We start from the raw sequence: 19,389 nt of genomic DNA, 5'->3' as shown, positions 1-19,389 counted from the left end.
TCCACTACTGTAGTTCTTTCCGACACTTTCTGCTTATCATGTCATATAATAGATATTGTTTCTTGAATCTGTCCCATTTGAGTGGTCAGGGTGGAGAAACACCTAGGTTACTTACCGGTAGCCGTTTTTTCCAGAACCCATGACAGCACCATGTGAGAGAGAGGGATCCGCCCAGCGAGGACAGGAAATCATTCTGAAATAAAAGGGCGGTACCTCTCCCCTTCGCCAGTTGATTACCGAGAATTGAGAGGACCTCCAACAAACGTTAGAACTTAACTCTATCACCAACTATAACACACACATGCACACCCAGAATAGTGCACACTAAGGGTGAAAAGGGAGGGATTATATGGGTGCTGTCATGGGTTCTGGAAAAACCGGCTACCGGTAAGTAACCTAGGTGTTTTCCCCTTCACCCATGACAGCACCACGTGAGAGATTTCCAGAGAATAACGTATTAGGGAGGGACCAACATCTCAAGCACCCTTCTCCAAAACGAGAGATCAGCCGAGGAGGATAGAGCCAACCGATAGTGGTGGAAGAAAAAGGAGAATGTGAAGACCAGGTAGCGGTCCTACAAATCCGGTCAATAGATACCTGTGTCTTCTCAGCCCCGGAGGGCGACACCGCACCGGTGGAATGGGCCCTTAAGCCCTCAGGGAAGGCAGCCCCACTAGATGAGTATGCTAAGCAATGGCCTCCCTAATCCACCTAGAGATAATGCAGTTTCACACCCACAGACCTTTCCTACTACAGAGAGGGCTATGAAAAAGGACTGTGTTTTCCCCACACTATGCGGCACTGAGATGTAGAGAAGCAGGGCCCTATGAACCTCCAACATATGAATCTGTTTTACCCCTGTATTTGTAGAATGGCCGCAAAAGGAGGGAGGATTATACCCTGCGTGCTATGGAATCGAGAGGCGACCATTGGGAGAAAGGGTCCTATCAACACCTGACCCAGCCTATCGTTGAACAACTGAGCGTAGGGCCGTACTACCGATAAAGCGTGTAAGCACTAATTCTGCGAGCGAATGCCAAGGCCCAGAGCAAAATCGTTTCCGATGTGTGCAACGTCAGGGAGATTTTTTTTTTTTTTTTTTTGCAATAGGTTCAAAGGGAGGACTCGTGAGGGCGTCCAACCCTAATTTGATCCCCCGGTGGAACTGTCAGGCATGAACTCACAAACCCAATAACCTTGAACTCACCGGTCTGCTGCCAGTTTTCCAATGTATAAGGTTTCCAGGGCAGAACAGGAACCCCTAGAGTGTACACTGAGAATCCTAGAGCAACCCCGTCTGCAAGAATGCCAATTTGCATGGAATAGGAACTCATACCCAAGGGACCAGTTGCAAAGAAGGGAAACTTTTGCCACCCTCTCCCATAGGGTGTAGCGGTAACCGGTGTATGGCTCTTCAGCAAGGAAGAGACCGGGTAAGAGGAGAACCCTGGCGCATGAAGCAACAACCTCTCAAGTTCTAAGCAGTGAAATGAAAAAACCCATTTCCTGCACGAGGAACACAGGTTACTGCACTAACAGGTCCGGAATCCCCGGCAGAACCCCAGGATCCGGGACAGACAATGTCCTCAGGAGAGAGCCATGGCCCCTTGGGCCAGAAGGGGGCGAGGGGAAGGACCCGTGCCCGAGCTTCCCCGAGCTCTTGGAGGACCATCGAGAGCATGACAACAGGGGGAAGGGCATAGGCTATTCCGAAGGTCCATGGAATGGAAGTGCATGCACCGCAAGGGCTGGACTGCTGGGATCATGGAACAAGAGGTCTATATGTCAGTGTAGCCTGGAGGAAACAGGTCCCTCCGTGGTATTCTCCACAGAGCCACTACCGTTGAAAAGATACGCGGATTCAGGGATCATTCCCCTTGCCGCGGGTGATGGCGCCTGAGGTAAGCTGCCATCTACAGGAATGGCCCATCGGGATTCAAACCCACAAGCTAACACATCCAAGGCCACAAGCTTACTACGAGACCATGGAACGAACATTGGCATTTAGAATCCGGTGAAGTGTAGAGCCGAGGGGGATTCTGTCCCGCCCAGTAAAGACCGTAAGATGCCAGAATGAGGGGTGGGGATCGTGCCCCCCAGCGTTTCAGGAAGGAGACGGTAGACTGAGTGATGGACAGCAACCGAACGATCTGACCATGGAGGGGGGGGGGGGCAAAGGGAATTTAGTGCTCGTTCTTCAGACCCTAGCGTCAGGAGGCATGAGGGCTGTGCTGCGTCCAACAGCCCCAGAACATCTGCACCTGGAGGCGAGCATCCCCAGCCGTAACGGCTGGCATCAGCAGTGACCACCTTCAGATGCCGAGGTAGCCAGGGACCCCACAGATAGGCAACCTATGGACATCCACCAAAGCAGGGAAGTATTGACTGTCAAGGAGGGAATGACGTCCCCTTCAAAATAGCTTCCTAAGGATTTTCCCTTTTTTTTTTTTTTTGTTTGGCAGACAGGATTTGCCATTGGAGAGCCCTGGAGTGGAACAGGCCCCATGGAGCCGCCGGTAAGCATAATATCATAGTGCCCCGCAGGGATATAGCGTGTCTCAGAGACATGAAGGCATGGCAGAGCGCCCCCCAGGGCCTATTCTGACACCTTGAGTATCTACTCTACTGGAACAAAAGGGATAACCTTTGGAAGGGCTGCTTGGCGTCGGATACGTTCTCCAACACATCTTCCAGCTGTGTACCAAAAGGAGCAGATCGACATACGGCCCTGAACATAATTCATGCTTGGTTTGCAGGCATATGGGACAGCCCTTCAACCTTAATGCCAGTCCGGCCAGATAAGACAATCCTGCACAACGGGCTCCCAGCCTGATAGCATCGGCTGACGACTCTGCAAGAATGCCGCTGCTCCCTGCAGCAGTGGTAAGTTTAGAAAAAGATATACTCCCGAGGAGTTTTATCCTTCAGCTGATCTACAATAGTTTCTAGCCAGATCCTGAAAATCACGGGCCGTGCAGGGATTTGGCAATAGCCGGCTTCAGAATTCCTGCTGATGTTTCCCACAAGTGCATGCATACAGGAGCGTGCATATGGGACCTGGAGAGTGAGTGCCGTAACTGACAGTAACAAGCCCCCACTGTTAGTGACAGCTGTTAAGACAGAGCTGTCACTGTGTACATGTCAATCTGTAGGCATGGACCCCAACTTATGCTGTATGTCATAGGGGTGTTGTTGCCAACCGCGGAGGCTGCCGCTGCTGAATTGTCACAAAGGAAGGGGCTGCTACCAACCATATAGCAATACATTGTGAGGATTAGCTCATGAAGCCATAGGCAAGGTCACAGGACGACACAGTATCTTCATAAAAAATTCCAGCCATTTATGAAAAACTTGTCATAAACGGCAAACATTAAAACATAACAGGCCTCTCCTGGCTTAAGGCAAAAACATAGCACAACCACATACCGTGGGCTTCCAGTCCAATACGGTCTCTAATGGAAGTGTGGCTCCTGCCAGGGAACAACACTTGCTGTGGCTCCTTCCAAGAACCCAGAGACACTCTGCAGACTCCTGTCTGTCTCTCCACTCCAGGAGAGCCTTGGTCCAGTAGCCACAGCACTAACCAGCCTGGCTTGCACACTACTTCCAGTCTAAACCCAGACTGAATTCCAGAACCCTGTGTTCAGCCTCCACACAGGCTGATACATCCAGAGCTCCCTGCTCTGCTCTCACACTCTACAGAACACACACTGAGTCTCCTAATCAGACCGGACACACCCACAGGTGGAGGTCTGTGATTCTCCACACCTGCACAGCACACTGGGCTTATTAAAAGGGAACCTGGCCCTTATATGCAGAAAGAAGCCGTTGTGGAAATACAAGGACGGAGCGGCGGTCCGGAACCCCTGATGGGCCCTGCCGCACACCCCCGCACGGACACCAGGTTCCCTAAGGGCTGGTGGACGGCGCTTCCATCCCCGAAGAACGGCGCTGCAGGACTCACCCTGCTTTTCCGGACACCAGAAGGGGCTGGGTAAATACAGCTTCTGTACTTCAAACTTCTTACTTCAACCGCCGTATTCCAGATCAAGGTCTCCCATCAAGGACAGGAAACCAACTGACGAAGGGGAGAGGTACCGTCCTTTTATTTCAGAATGGTTTCCTGTCCTCGCTGGGCGGATCCCTCTCTCTCACGTGGTGCTGTCATGGGTGAGGGGGAAAAGTAGAATTGCACAGATTAACGGCATTTCGTACATCCCGCAAAGATGGAGTGTTGTCTTGCATTTCTCCACAACCTGAACAGATTGATCCCTTTGGGGGCACATTCCCCACTCGCTTAACGATGTGCTGCCAACTCTACTTCCTCTCCCAAGCCTTCCTCCTCTTCCATTGCAAGTGGAGAGTATCGTAACCCCATGACGTGTGCTTGCTGGCTTAATAGGGATACCGTCCTCTGCGACCAGATGTTTCCAAATGGGTTTTATGTACATACTGTCCCAGTTTGGCGACAATCCCTTCTGATACTGCTCTTAACTTTCTGCTCCTTGATGTGCCTGCACCATCCTGGGGCCCATCATCTTCCTGACATCTTCTTTCCCCTGACATTTTTGTGCGGGTCAAACTGCCTCTCCAGTTGGACCCAGAGTAATGCAGTTCCAAAGTTGCAGGTTATTGCATACCATCGTGAGGGCCCTATAACGCAGTTATATTTGAGAAGCAGCATCAGACACTAAGGGGCCCTTTGCACACTACGACATCGCAAGCCGATGCTGCGATGCCGAGCGCGATAGTCCCCGCCCCCGTCGCAGCTGCGATATCATGGTGATAGCTGCCGTAGCGAACATTATCGCTACGGCAGCTTCACACGCACTTACCTGCCCAGCAGGCGGCCAATAGAAGCGGAGGGGCGGGGGTGAGCAGGACGTAAACATCCCGCCCCCTCCTTCCTTCCGAATAGGCGTCCGGGACGCCGGTTGGAGATGTTCCTCGCTCCTGCGGCTTCACATGTGCTGCCGCAGGAACGAGGAACAACATCGTAACATCGGTCTTTCCCAATTCATGGAAATGACCGTCCCTACACCGATTATACGATTAAGTCACTTTTGTGCTCGTTAATCGTATCAAAAATGCTTTACACACTACGATGTCGAGAGCGACGCCGGAAGTGCGTCACTTTCGATTTGACCCCACCGACATCGCACCTGCAATGTTGTAGTGTGCAAAGGGCCCCTAAGACCCAGGTGAGATCCCCACCTCGCAGCCGCTGACCGCAGCTTGGCTTTGCACTGTACTTCCGCAGCTCCACAGCCAAGAGCACAGCTAGGATTCACCGCACCCTTGGTAAGCATTACTGCCGGTCTCTGCGAGGTCCTATTTGTCCTTACCCTCAGCATCGCTCCACAGACTGTCCAGCACCCAAGATGTCACCGACCGCTTAGTAGGCCAGGAGTTTTCCTGCACTTCTCCGCTGCCTTCTGAGGACACAATGTCCCTCTATTTTCCGTCTCACCAGACCCATCTCTGTACAGACGGTTACACCAGGGGTCAGGGGGGATAACTTTAGGGGCATTGTGTCAGTCCTTCTATAGGATTATTCATCAAGATATAAGGAGCCACTCAGCTCCAGACCACAGCCACACCCCAACAGTAAGGAATTTTAAGAACAAGTTGCTTGATTACCCATTATATTTAGATGACATTCCACCATAAGACGTACACACTTAGCAGAACTCAAATATAGTTACTTACTAAGGGAAAGAACCAGAGGTCGGGGCTAGGGTCGGAGGACTTTTCCAAAACTCTTCTAGTAAATTCTGTACTATTTTCCCAAGATCTGAGTGCATAGTAAACTAAAATAAAAAAAATTTAAAAAAGTTGTTAAGCAGTTAACAGTTGTAAATTCTCATCAGATATAGACTAATGTGATATACAGCTCTGGCAAAAATTAAGAGACACTGCAAAATTTTCATTTTTTTCTGTTTTTTCTTTTATAGGTATATTTTTTGAGTAAAATATAAAATTGTTTTTTTATTCTACAAACTACTGATAACATGTCTCCGAATTTCCAAGCAATAAATTTTGTATTTATTTCTGAAAATGAGAAATGATCAAAATAACAAAACAATGCATTGCTTTCAGACCTCAAACAATGCAAAGAAAATAAGGTCATAATCATTTAGAAACAACAATACTAATAATGTTTTACCTCAGGAAGAGTTCAGAAATGAATATTTTGTGGAATAACCATGATTTTTGATCCCAGCTTTCATGCGTCTTGGCATGCTTTCCAATAGTCTTTCACACTGCTTTTGGGTGACCTTATGCCACTCCTGGTCTAAAATGTAAGAGGTTCTTCTTTGTTTGATGGCTTGTGACTATACATCTTCCTCTTGATTACATTCCAGAGGTCTGGAGATTGGGCTGGCCATGACAGGGCTTTGATGTGGTGGTCCTTCATCCACACATTGATTGACCTAGCTGTGTGGCATGGTGCATTGTCCTGCTGGAAAAAAACAGTCCTCAGAGTTGGGGAACATTGCCTGAGCAGAAGGAAGCAACTGTTTTTCCAGGATAACCTTGTATGTGGCTTGATTCATACAGCCTTCGCAAAATTTAATCTGCCCAATTGCACCACAGAGGATTGGAGTAAGGTAATATTCTGATGAGTCTAATTTTCAGCTTTGCCCAACACCTGGTCGTCTAATGGTTAGGCCCGTTTCACACGTCAGTGAAAAACACTGACGTTTTTCACTGGCGTGTAAAACACGCACATGTCCCTCCGTGTGGCGTGAATCACGGCACACGTGGGTTGTCTAAGTGCAATCCGGGCTCCGTTCTCCGTGGCCCATGATTGCACTTAGAAATCAACTCACCTGTGCCCGCTCCCGCTGTCCATGGTGCTGATCGCTCCCGCGACGCAGCATCCGGCCGGCGGTGACCCCCGCAGCAGCTGCTTCCGGGTCGGCTGTGTCGCACATAATGAATATGCGCGACAGTAATGAGCCGGCTCAGAAGCAGCAAGGAGAACGGGCTGCAGAGGACATCGCTGGACGCCGGGTGAGTAAAAATGATTTTTATTTTAAAAGTACATTTTTTTCTGGCACGTGTTTCACGGACCACACCACTGCGTGGTCCGTGGGACATCAGTGATGCCAGAAAAAAATGGACATGTCTCCGTGCGGCAATCACGCACACGCGGGTACGCTGCACGGAGACACGTGCAGTGAAAAATCACTGACGTGTGAGCAGACCCATTCATTATAATGGGTCTGCGTATGTCAGTGATTCTGGTACGTTTAAAAAAAAGCACAAACGTACCAGAATCACTGACGTGTGAAACAGATCTTAGACGGAGACCTGGAGTGGTGAACAAGCCACAGTGTCTTGCACCCACTGTGAAATTTGGTGGAGGATCGGTGATGATCTGGGAATGCTTCAGCAAGGCTGGAATTGGGCAGATTAAACTTATTCCACAAAATATTGATTTCTGAACTCTTCCTGAGGTAAATACATTTCTAGTATTGTTGTCTCAATGATTATGAACTTGTTTTCTTTGCATTATTTGAGGTCTGAAAACAATGCATTTTTTTGTTACTTTGACCATTTCTCATTTTCAGAAAGAAGGGAATTTTGTTTACTTACCGTAAATTCCTTTTCTTCTAGCTCTAATTGGGAGACCCAGACAATTGGGTGTATAGCTACTGCCTCCGGAGGCCACACAAAGTATTACACTTAAAAGTGTAAAGCCCCTCCCCTTCTGCCTATACACCCCCCGTGGGATCACGGGCTCCTCAGTTTCAGTGCAAAAGCAAGAAGGAGGAAAGCCAATTAACTGGTTTAAGCAAATTCAATCCGAAGGAATATCGGAGAACTGAAACCATTCAACCTGAACAACATGTGTATACAAAAAAACAGGGGCGGGTGCTGGGTCTCCCAATTAGAGCTAGAAGAAAAGGAATTTACGGTAAGTAAACAAAATTCCCTTCTTCTTTGTCGCTCTATTGGGAGACCCAGACAATTGGGATGTCCAAAAGCAATCCCTGGGTGGGTAAAATAATACCTCATGATAGGGCCGTAAAAACGGCCCTTTTCTACAGGTGGGCAATCGCCGCCTGAAGGACTTGTCTACCTAGGCTGGCGTCCGCCGAAGCATAGGTATGCACCTGATAATGCTTGGTAAAAGTGTGCAGACTCGACCAGGTAGCCGCCTGGCACACCTGCTGAGCCGTAGCCTGGTGCCGTAATGCCCAGGACGCACCCACAGCTCTGGTAGAATGGGCTTTCAGCCCTGAGGGAACCGGAAGCCCCGCAGAACGGTAGGCTTCAAGAATTGGTTCCTTGATCCACCGAGCCAAGGTTGACTTGGAAGCCTGCGACCCTTTACGCTGGCCAGCGACAAGGACAAAGAGTGCATCCGAGCGGCGCAGAGGTGCCGTGCGGGAAATGTAGATTCTGAGTGCTCTCACCAGATCCAACAAATGCAAATCCTTTTCACATTGATGAACTGGACGAGGACACAAAGAAGGTAAGGAGATATCCTGATTGAGATGAAAGGGGGATACCACCTTAGGGAGAAACTCCGGAATCGGGCGCAGAACCACCTTGTCCTGGTGAAACACCAGGAAGGGAGATTTGCATGACAGCGCTGCTAGCTCGGACACTCTCCGAAGAGACGTGACCGCTACTAGAAAGGCCACTTTCTGAGAAAGGCGAGACAGGGAAACATCCCTCATAGGCTCGAAAGGCGGCTTCTGAAGAGCAATTAGAACCCTGATCAGATCCCAGGGCTCTAACGGTCGCTTGTAAGGAGGGACGATATGACAAACCCCTTGCAGGAACGTGCGTACCTGAGGAAGTCGTGCTAGGCGCTTCTGAAAAAATACAGAAAGCGCCGAAACTTGTCCCTTAAGGGAGCCGAGCGACAGACCTTTTTCCAACCCGGATTGCAGGAAGGAAAGAAAAGTAGGCAATGCAAATGGCCAGGGGGAAACTTCCTGAGCAGAGCACCAAGCTAAGAATATCTTCCACGTCCTGTGGTAGATCTTGGCAGAGGTTAGTTTCCTAGCCTGTCTCATGGTGGCAATGACCTCTTGAGATAATCCTGAAGACGCTAGGATCCAGGACTCAATGGCCACACAGTCAGGCTCAGGGCCGCAGAATTCTGATGGAAAAACGGCCCTTGAGACAGCAAGTCTGGCCGGTCTGGTAGTGCCCACGGTTGTCCTACCGTGAGATGCCACAGATCCGGGTACCACGACCTCCTTGGCCAGTCTGGAGCTACGAGGATGGCGCGGCGGCAGTCGGACCTGATCTTGCGTAGCACTCTGGTCGCAGTTCCGGCTGCCTTATGTGTTCCCACCTCTGGCGCTGTTGCCCAATCTTGAACTAGGGCGTCCGCCGCCAGAGCTCTGAGATCGTGAGACCGTGCCATGAAGGCCGGGACCTTGTTGTTGTGCCGGGACGCCATTAGGTCGACGTCCGGCATCCCCCAGCGGCGACAAATTTCCTGAAACACGTCCGGGTGAAGAGACCATTCCCCTGCGTCCATACCCTGGCGACTGAGGAAGTCTGCTTCCCAGTTTTCTACGCCCGGGATGTGAACTGCAGATATGGTGGATGCCGTGTCTTCCACCCACGTCAGAATCCGCCGGACTTCCTGGAAGGCTTGCCGACTGCGTGTCCCTCCTTGGTGGTTGATGTATGCCACCGCTGTGGAGTTGTCCGACTGAATTCTGATCTGCTTGCCTTCCAGCCACTGCTGGAAGGCTTGTAGGGCAAGATACACTGCTCTGATTTCCAGAACATTGATCTGAAGGGTAGACTCTTGCTGAGTCCACGTACCTTGAGCCCTGTGGTGGAGAAAAACTGCTCCCCACCCTGACAGACTCGCGTCCGTTGTTACCACCGCCCAGGATGGGGGCAGGAAAGACTTTCCTATTGACAATGAGGTGGGAAGAAGCCACCACTGAAGAGAATCCTTGGCCGCCTGAGAAAGGGAGACGTTCCTGTCTAGGGACGTCGACTTCCCGTCCCATTGGCGGAGAATGTCCCATTGTAGTGGACGCAGATGAAACTGCGCGAAAGGGACTGCCTCCATTGCTGCTACCATCTTCCCCAAGAAGTGCATGAGGCGTCTCAAGGGGTGCGACTGGCCCTGAAGGAGAGATTGCACCCCTGTCTGTAGTGAACGCTGTTTGTCCAGCGGAAGCATCACTATCGCTGAGAGAGTATAAAACTCCATGCCAAGGTATGTTATCGATTGTGTCGGGGTGAGATTTGACTTTGAAAAGTTGATGATCCACCCGAAACTCTGGAGAGTCTCCAGCGCAACGTTCAGGCTGTGTTGGCATGCCTCTTGAGAGGGTGCCTTGACAAGTAGATCGTCCAAGTAAGGGATCACGGAGTGACCCTGAGAGTGCAGGACTGCTACTACTGCTGCCATGACCTTGGTGAAGACCCTTGGGGCTGTCGCCAGACCGAAAGGCAGGGCTACGAACTGAAGGTGTTCGTCTCCTATAACGAAGCGTAGAAAACGCTGGTGCTCTGGAGCAATCGGCACGTGGAGATAAGCATCTTTGATGTCTATTGATGCTAGGAAATCTCCTTGAGACATTGAGGCGATGACGGAACGGAGGGATTCCATCCGGAACCGCCTGGTTTTCACATGCTTGTTGAGCAGTTTTAGGTCCAGAACAGGACGGAAAGACCCGTCCTTTTTTGGCACCACAAACAAATTGGAGTAAAAACCGTGACCTTGCTCCTGAAGAGGAACAGGGATCACCACTCCTTCTGCCTTTAAAGAGCACACCGCCTGCAGAAGAGCATCGGCTCGGTCGGGAGGCGGAGAAGTTCTGAAGAATCGAGTTGGAGGACGAGAACTGAACTCTATCCTGTACCCGTGAGACAGAATGTCTCTCACCCACCGGTCTTTGACCTGTGGCAGCCAAATGTCGCCAAAGCGGGAGAGCCTGCCACCGACCGAGGATGCGGAGAGAGGAGGCCGAAAGTCATGAGGAAGCCGCCTTGGTAGCGGTTCCTCCGGCTGCTTTCTTTGGGCGTGACTGAGCCCGCCAAGAATCTGAGCTCCTCTGATCCTTTTGAGTCCTTTTGGACGAGGAGAATTGGGACCTGCCCGAGCCTCGAAAGGACCGAAACCTCGACTGTCCCCTCCTCTGTTGGGGTTTATTTGGTCTGGGCTGAGGTAAGGATGAATCCTTACCCTTGGACTGTTTAATGATTTCATCCAATCTCTCACCAAACAGTCTGTCACCAGAAAATGGCAAACTGGTTAAGCACTTCTTGGAAGCAGAATCTGCCTTCCATTCCCTTAGCCACAAGGCTCTGCGTAAAACCACGGAGTTGGCGGACGCCACTGCCGTACGGCTCGTAGAGTCCAGGACAGCATTAATAGCGTAAGACGCAAATGCAGACATTTGAGAGGTTAAGGACGCTACTTGCGGAACAGATGTACGTGTGACAGTGTCAACCTGCGCAAGACCAGCTGAAATAGCTTGGAGTGCCCATACAGCTGCGAATGCTGGAGCAAACGACGCGCCGATAGCTTCATAGATGGATTTCAACCAGAGCTCCATCTGTCTGTCAGTGGCATCTTTAAGTGAAGCCCCATCTTCCACTGCAACTATGGATCTAGCCGCAAGCCTGGAGATTGGGGGATCCACCTTTGGACACTGGGTCCAGCTCTTGACCACGTCAGGGGGAAAGGGATAACGTGTATCCTTAAGACGTTTGGAGAAACGCTTATCCGGATAAGCGTGGTGTTTCTGGACTGCCTCTCTAAAGTCAGAGTGGTCCAGAAAAGTACTCAATTTACGCTTGGGATACCTGAAATGGAATTTCTCCTGCTGTGAAGCTGACTCCTCCACTGGAGGAGCTGGGGGAGAAATATCCAACATTTTATTGATGGACGCTATGAGATCATTCACTATTGCGTCCCCATCAGGTGTATCCAGATTAAGAGCGGTCTCAGGATCAGAATCCTGATCAGCTACCTCTGCCTCATCATATAGAGAGTCCTCCTGCTGGGACCCTGACCAGTGTGATGAAGCCGAGGGTCGCTCCCAGCGAGCTCGCTTAGGCTGTCTGGGACTGTCGTCCGTGTCAGAGCCTTCACCCCGGGATGCATGGGACCCCCCCGGAGCACGGATTTGTTCCAAATGAGGGGGGCCAGGGAGCATTGAATCAACAGTGCCCATGGTCTGAGGTACCGGTCTGGACTGCAAAGTCTCAAGGATTTTAGCCATAGTCACAGACAATCTATCAGCAAAAACTGAAAACTCCGTCCCTGTCACCTGGACAGTGTTCACAGGTGGTTCTCCTTGGGCCACCTCTAGCAGAGGCCCCGGCTGAGCAAGTGCTACAGGGGCCGAACATTGCACACAATGGGGGTCAGTGGCACCAGCCGGTAGAACAGCCTCACATGCGGTACAGATAGCATAGAAAGCCTGTGCCTTGGCCCCCTTGCTTTTTGCGGACGACATGCTGTTGTCTAGCAATCTAGGAGGGTATATAGCCAAGAATAGCGACCGTACAGTGCAATGTATAGCATACAAGCATAAAGTACAAATGAACACTTCGGCACTAGTGGGGTCAGCACCCGAGGTGCCGCTTACCGCCCGCTCCAAGCGGGTGTGTGGTCGCCAGAATCCCGTGTCTGGGTCTCCCAGAGCTTGTCTCCCTTCTCCACTGAGACTGCAAACAGGAATGGCTGCCGGCGTCCTGTGAAGAGGGGCGGGCCGTGGGCATGCCCCAGACAAAGTGCGGGAAACTGGCGTCCCACTGTGCCCAGTGAGGGGGGTTGGAGTATGCTAAGCAGACTCCAGCCCTCGGCGCTGACGTTCTGAACAGCGTCCCGCCCTTCCCCTGACTGGCAGGCCTGGGGGCGGGAACGAAACGAAACTAGGCCGCAAAAGCCGGGGACTCGATTTATAAGCGCGGCCGCCGTATAAGCACGGCCAGCGCGGAAGTCCCCGGCGCACCACAAGTCCCAGCCGCGCCGCAGTGTAAAAACCGCCAGCAGCGGCCGGCGCTGCAGTTCCTAATACATAAACTCACTCAGCAAAGCTGCAGTGAGTAATAGCACAAGCGCGCCGCGCTGCTGCCCCCCGCGCACTAACACACCCAGCAATGCTGGTGTGTGTGTGCGCGATTTGTACGGGGACACAGAGTACCTTAATGTAGCAGGGCCCTGTCCCTGACGATACTCAGCTCCATGTCCAGCAGATTCCCAGGGGCTGTGGACGGAGCACGGTCTCCTGTGCCTGGAGACCGATAGGATCCCACTTCACCCAGAGCCCTAAGGGGATGGGGAAGGAAAGCAGCATGTGGGCTCCAGCCTCCGTACCCGCAATGGGTACCTCAACCTTAACAAACACCGCCGACAAAAGTGGGGTGAGAAGGGAGCATGCTGGGGGCCCTAGTATGGGCCCTCTTTTCTTCCATCCGACAAAGTCAGCAGCTGCTGCTGACTAAACAGTGGAGCTATGCGTGGATGTCAGCCTCCTTCGCACAAAGCATGAAAACTGAGGAGCCCGTGATCCCACGGGGGGTGTATAGGCAGTAGGGGAGGGGCCTTACACTTTTAAGTGTAATACTTTGTGTGGCCTCCGGAGGCAGTAGCTATACACCCAATTGTCTGGGTCTCCCAATAGAGCGACAAAGAAATACAAAATGTATTGCTTGGAAATTCAGAGACATGTTGTCAGTAGTTTATAGAATAAAAGAACAATTTATATTTTACTCAAAAATATCCCTATAAAGAGAAAAATCAGAAAAACTGACAATTTTGCAGTGGTCTCTTAATTTTTGCCAGAGCTGTATACACATATGCAATAATAATACATAACAAAACCACAGATTTCCACCTTTATATAGAGCACATATAATATGGCAGCATCAGCAATCAAGCAGACAAGCGTTTGGGGGCCCAAAGAGACAATTGAGAAAGCAGAACTCCTTATTACCCTGATTGCCACTGCACCAGGGCAATGGGAAGAGCTGGTTCCACCGCCAGAATAAAATACATTAAAATTAATTAATTAAAACATTTTAAAAAAAAAAAGTGGGATCTCCTCTATTTTTCATAACTAGCCAAAGTACAGCAGACAGCTGAGGGTTGCAGCCTACAGTCAGACAGTGACAAGGAGTAAGGTAACACCCAGTTGTCAATTTAAAAATTAAAAAGGCACAGCGCAGAGGTCTAAAAAAAAATAAAAATCAGATTTTATTAAGAATAAAAAAAACCTCTGGTCTTTAAAAGGTTAATTGACTCTTACAAGTGCTCAAAATTTCCTGAACCTGCTTACATTATGTACTAAAGGACAGGTCACGTTCGTTCCTTGCTTGTCGACTAGGTGATGCCGTATTGGAGGAAAGATGGTGATGAGAGGCTTGTCTTGAGGAAATTGTTGGGGAAGTAAACTGCAATAAAAACAGAAAGTATTAGAGCAGAAGACGGGACGCACATGACTGCAGGGGGCGCACACGTGACAGATCTGGGAAGTTCTGTAAATACAGCTAAACCCTCCACTCGTTTAGATGCATGGAAGGGATGAAGGGTCAGCACTTTTTCCATATAACCATTGTGGTATTGCAGTGTAGGCGCTTATCCCCCAATGGAAAGTGAACAATTGTTGTGGAGAGCCGGAGTGACCATCATAAGAAATAAAATGTACAAAATATATGCAAATCAGGCTTGAAGTGCACTGGGGGCGTGTCACTTTGTGCACAGACCCACCCCCACTGCACTCCCAGATCAATCTGCATACAGCCTCTATACTAGATTTCTTACGACTGCCACATCAGATCTCTACAAAAAAGTATCATTTTTTGAGGGGAACAAATACTTCCACTGCCATACCACTACCGCTACATGTATAAGGTGCGGACATATTCAGATAAGCTTTCAAATTAATTATTGGTGAATTAGTAGTAGCAGTAATGATTAAGCAACTTGTGTTAAATAGATGTAGGCATAAAGCGCAGAAATATGCATCATCTATAGGGATCGACATGAACCGCCATATTATGTAAAGGCTCCAGTGCAGGACCCCGGGCCATGACATAAGTATGGATAAGGGATTGTGGAGTAATAATTACACAGTGGTGAATCAAATAACACCATGTTCTAGAAACACCTACCCTGGGATTTTGCAATTTAAAGGGGTTGTCCACTACTTTTATATTGATGATGGATGAGTGGATCCAATGTATAGCTCATTAATATCAGATCAGTGGGAGCCGTGACCATCAGTGAATAGGAGCTGTGCGGGTCCTCTCTGTACACTGTTTACATTGCTGACAACAGCTGATCAGAGGGCGGCCGGGTGTCAGAACCCCATGGATTTGATATAGACAACCAATGCTAAGAACAAGTTATCAATATCAAAGTAGTGGACAATCCCTTTAATTCCCAATAGGTTCCAGTTTTGGTTTCACAGCAGATAACCCTTTTAGAACTCCGACTATTGTGTCAATTACATGTTTATGCTGATGGTGAAATTCTTGAAGGTGATCGGCAGTCTGTACTCCACATCTTTCTGAATTTCAGTAATACTGGAAAGGAAAAAAAAAGAGAGAAAAGAAATTAAATTATGACAAATCTGCAAACTGCTGTGTCCCGAAAAATCCTGTAACAAGTGGATATGAGTAACTCTAACGGATGCGCACAGTGGGCCTCAGAATGCCCCAGTACTGGACCCTTTGTAGCCTCAATGGTTCTGTTGAATTGGACTTACCTCCTCACCTGATAATGATCTAGGCTCGGCTCCACAGAACCAGAGGAGGTCCGGGCAGTCTCACCACATTATGGACACCAAAATGCTCCATATTACAACTGCAGGTGGGTATGCTGGATGGATCTACTGAATATTAAAACCCACAGAGGCTTTGGCCCTCAGTATTACCATACAGTGGCATGCAAAAGTTTGGGCACCCCTGGAAAAATTACTGTCATTGTGAGCAGTTAGGCAAGTTGAAGCTGTAATCATCTCTAAAAGGCATAAAGTTAAAGATTACACATTTCCTTTTTTTTTAGACAAAATAAAATATTTTCATCTTTTACATTTTTTAAATTAACAAAAAAAAAGGAAAAAATGGGCCGATGCAAAAGTTTTGGCATCCTGCATGTTTGGCACCTAGTTGCACTCCCTTTGGCAAGTATCACAGCTTGTACACGCTTTTTGTAGCCAGTGAAAAGTCTTTAATTTCTGGTATGAGGGATTTACATCCATTCTTCCTTGGTAAAGTCTTCCAGTTCTGTCAGATTCCTGGCTCGTCTTGCATGCACTGCTCTTTTGAGATCTAGCCACAGATTTTCAATGATGTTCAGATCAGGGGACTGTGAGGGCCATTGTAAAACCTCCAGTGTGCGCCTTTGAGGTAGTCTAATGTGGATTTTGACGTGCGTTTAGGATCATTATCCATTTGGAGAAGCCATCCTCTTTTGAACTTCAGCTTTTTTACAGCAAAATGTCGGTGAGCGCTGCTGGTAGGATTGCTAGAGGCAATCAGAAACCCCACTTGACTGCAAAAGACTTTCAGGAAGATTTAGCAGACACTGGAGTTGTGGTACGTTGTGTTCTGTTCAGAGACCCCTGTACAAATATGGCCTTCATGAAAGAGTCATCATAAGAAAACCTCTCCTACATCGTTACCATAAAATTCAGCTTCAGAAGTATGCGAAAAAAAAAACCATCTAAACAAGCCTGATGCATTTGGAAAAACAAGTCCTGTGGACCGATGAGGTTAAAATAGAACTCTTTGGCCACGATGATCAAAAGTATGTGTGGGGGGAAAAAAAGGGCACAGAATTTCAAGAAAAGAGTATATTGCCAACCATTAAGCATGGGGGTGGATTAATCATGCTTTGGAGTTGTGTTGCAGCCAATGGCATGAGGAACATTTCACAGGTAAAGAGAATAGATTCAATTACATTTCAACAAATTCTTGAAGCAAACATAACACATCTGTAAAAAAGCTGAAGTTAAAAAGAGGATGACTTCTACAAATGGATAATGATCCTAAACACACGTCAAAACCCACATTAGATTACGTCAAAAGGTACAAGCTGAAGGTTTTACAATGGCCCTCAGAGTTCCCTGATCTCGACATCATTAAAAATCTGTGGCTAGACCTCAAAAGAGCAGTGCATGCAAGACGAGCCAGGAATCTCACAGAACTGGAAGACTTTTCCAAGGAAGAATAGAAGAAAATCCCTCAAACAAATGTAGCACCCCTGAGGTACCAGGTGCCACAAAATGTAACCTGTAGAAGCCCAAACCGCGGAATATCCGTGTCAGACAGTACACCAACACCCTCAGGCCACATACACAACCCCAAATCCAGACTGGGACACTGCCTAGCAACAGGTAAAAGGGATGGGCACTCATTGGCTGGTTGCAACCCAATCTGTAGGGAGAGACCCAGTGAGGGGGAGGGGCGAGTGGTCGGTTGGAGAGTTGGCAGGAAGGAGTGTGGAAGAAGAAGAAGAGTCGAGTGAAGTGTGTAGAAGTGAAGGAGAGTTGAGAGTGAAAGTACAAAAAGGAAGGAAAAGACCTGAAGTAACAACGGAACGCTGTAACAGGAGTGAGGGACTGTGGAGTAAGGAACTAGGACTCCAGGAACTGTGGGTGACCTGTGGAAGTGTAATACTCCAGGAACCGCGGGACGCCTGTGGAACTCTGGAACCAAGGCTCACAGGACTCAGCACAAGACGGGGTGCAGACCCTAGGAGAGCGGGACACTTTATGGTTAACTGTTAATTCTGCAGGTGAGGGGGGATCTCCAGGGTCCCTTACCAACCCAAAAGTCTGAAACATCATCAGCAAAGAGGGAACCCCTTAAATAGTCCAGGCTGCCTGCAATAGGACCAAGACTGAAACGAAGGGGCTCCTGAGAAGCTTTTTGCCATGGGAGCCCACCACCAACAAGTGTGGATGGAGGACAACTACCCCAGGTCATAGCTAGCATGGAGAACAAAAGGAGTGGGAACACCTGTAACCGGCACCAGCGGGTCCAGGTACCAGTCTTCAGTAAAGACAAGTTGAACTGCAATACCGGTGTGGACTGTTTCTCGCCCGTAACACATACATTGACTGTCCTTTACCATTGCCCTCTCATCATCCACGGTTGGGGCCTAGCCCTGCTTGCGGAGGGCCCAAAAACACCTAGGCCGCACTACTCCATCAGCCCCAGCAGAAGCCTGCAGCGGCAGCCTCAATAACCTGTCCACACACCAAAAGTGGCGTAGTTGAAAACGCTTATTTTTATTTTTCACCCCATTTTTTTTTTTATAAAATCAGACAGACCCCCAGGGTCACGGAATCGGGCCTTGGCCGCGACCGTTCCCCCCCCTGCGCACCGCACACCCGGGACAGAGTACCCCATAGCCCCTGGGGTGTCACACAAGAATTGAAAGCCTCTTGGCTGCTACAAAAAGCATTTACAAGCTGCGATACTGCCAAACGGAGTGCTAATGGGTACTAACCTTTCCAGCTAGCCATTTTTCTATTTGATTAATTTAAAAATATAAATGAAAAAAAAATAAACAATGCCCAAAATACAAGGGAAATGTGTCAACTTTATACATGTTAGAGATCATTTCATCTTCAAATTGATTAACTGTTCACAATTACAGTAAAACAGTCATTTTGACCAGGGGTGCCCAAACTTTTACATGCCACTGTAAACTTTCCCAGTAACAATGGCAGTACGTAGAATAAAATGGTACATATGTGAGTGATGAAACATGATAAAAGGTGAGTTTTATGTTTTCTACGTTTTTCAGGAATCCCCGGAGGTAGACTTCTCCTGAACGTGTTGCGCTTTCATAGACCTAATATACAACACTTTACATACAACATAGGAAGCATCAAGAGCCAAGTGGATTTTAGTAATGGTTTGGAAATAATAATCGTCCTAGACATCCAGTTCCCGTATGACAGGTCACACGGTAACATCTGATGGCACTAACATGGAATCTGTCACCAGGTTGTTGCTTCCCCATCTGAGATCAGCATAATGTGGAGACAGAGACCCTGATTCCAGCAATGTGTCACTTACTGAGCTGTTTGTTTTGATAAAATTCCTGGTTTCTCTGTTACTAGACCTCTGAGCTGTGTATAACCCTCCCACTGATTGGCAGCTTTCTGTGTCCACTGTACATAGTTAGGAAGCTGCCAATAAGTGGTGGGAACGAGGCTATGCAGGACTCATGAATATGAAAGCAGGTTTACTAGTCCTCTATTGATAATCTCCTGTTGATAAAACAGTGATTTTATCAAAGCTACAGCCAGCAGCCCAGGGATTTACACAACATTGGAATCAGGGACTCTGCCCGTACATCAGATCTTCCCTTTAAGCCCTGACCCCTTCTGAACAGGAAAGAATCCTGTCATTTTGTTCTGAGGTCTG

General features: G+C 48.8%; 1 protein-coding gene across 1 annotated transcript in view; it reads right to left on the bottom strand.

The window, feature by feature from the left end:
* The window catches only part of VPS37A (VPS37A subunit of ESCRT-I), an 86,778-nt gene that overhangs the window by 51,669 nt on the left and 15,720 nt on the right, over nt 1-19,389 (bottom strand). Inside the window, exons 2-4 of the mRNA XM_075334424.1 lie at nt 15,457-15,531; nt 14,283-14,397; nt 5,710-5,810 (exon numbers count right to left, since the gene is read on the bottom strand). Coding sequence (XP_075190539.1) covers nt 5,710-5,810; nt 14,283-14,397; nt 15,457-15,531 — 291 coding nt within the window. The remainder of the gene's footprint in view (nt 1-5,709; nt 5,811-14,282; nt 14,398-15,456; nt 15,532-19,389) is intronic.

Source organism: Anomaloglossus baeobatrachus, chromosome 1 (genome assembly GCF_048569485.1).
Source record: "Anomaloglossus baeobatrachus isolate aAnoBae1 chromosome 1, aAnoBae1.hap1, whole genome shotgun sequence".
NCBI lineage: Eukaryota > Metazoa > Chordata > Amphibia > Anura > Aromobatidae > Anomaloglossus > Anomaloglossus baeobatrachus.
The sequence above is the reverse complement of the archived record's forward strand: the minus strand, read 5'-3'. Positions and strand labels throughout refer to the sequence as shown.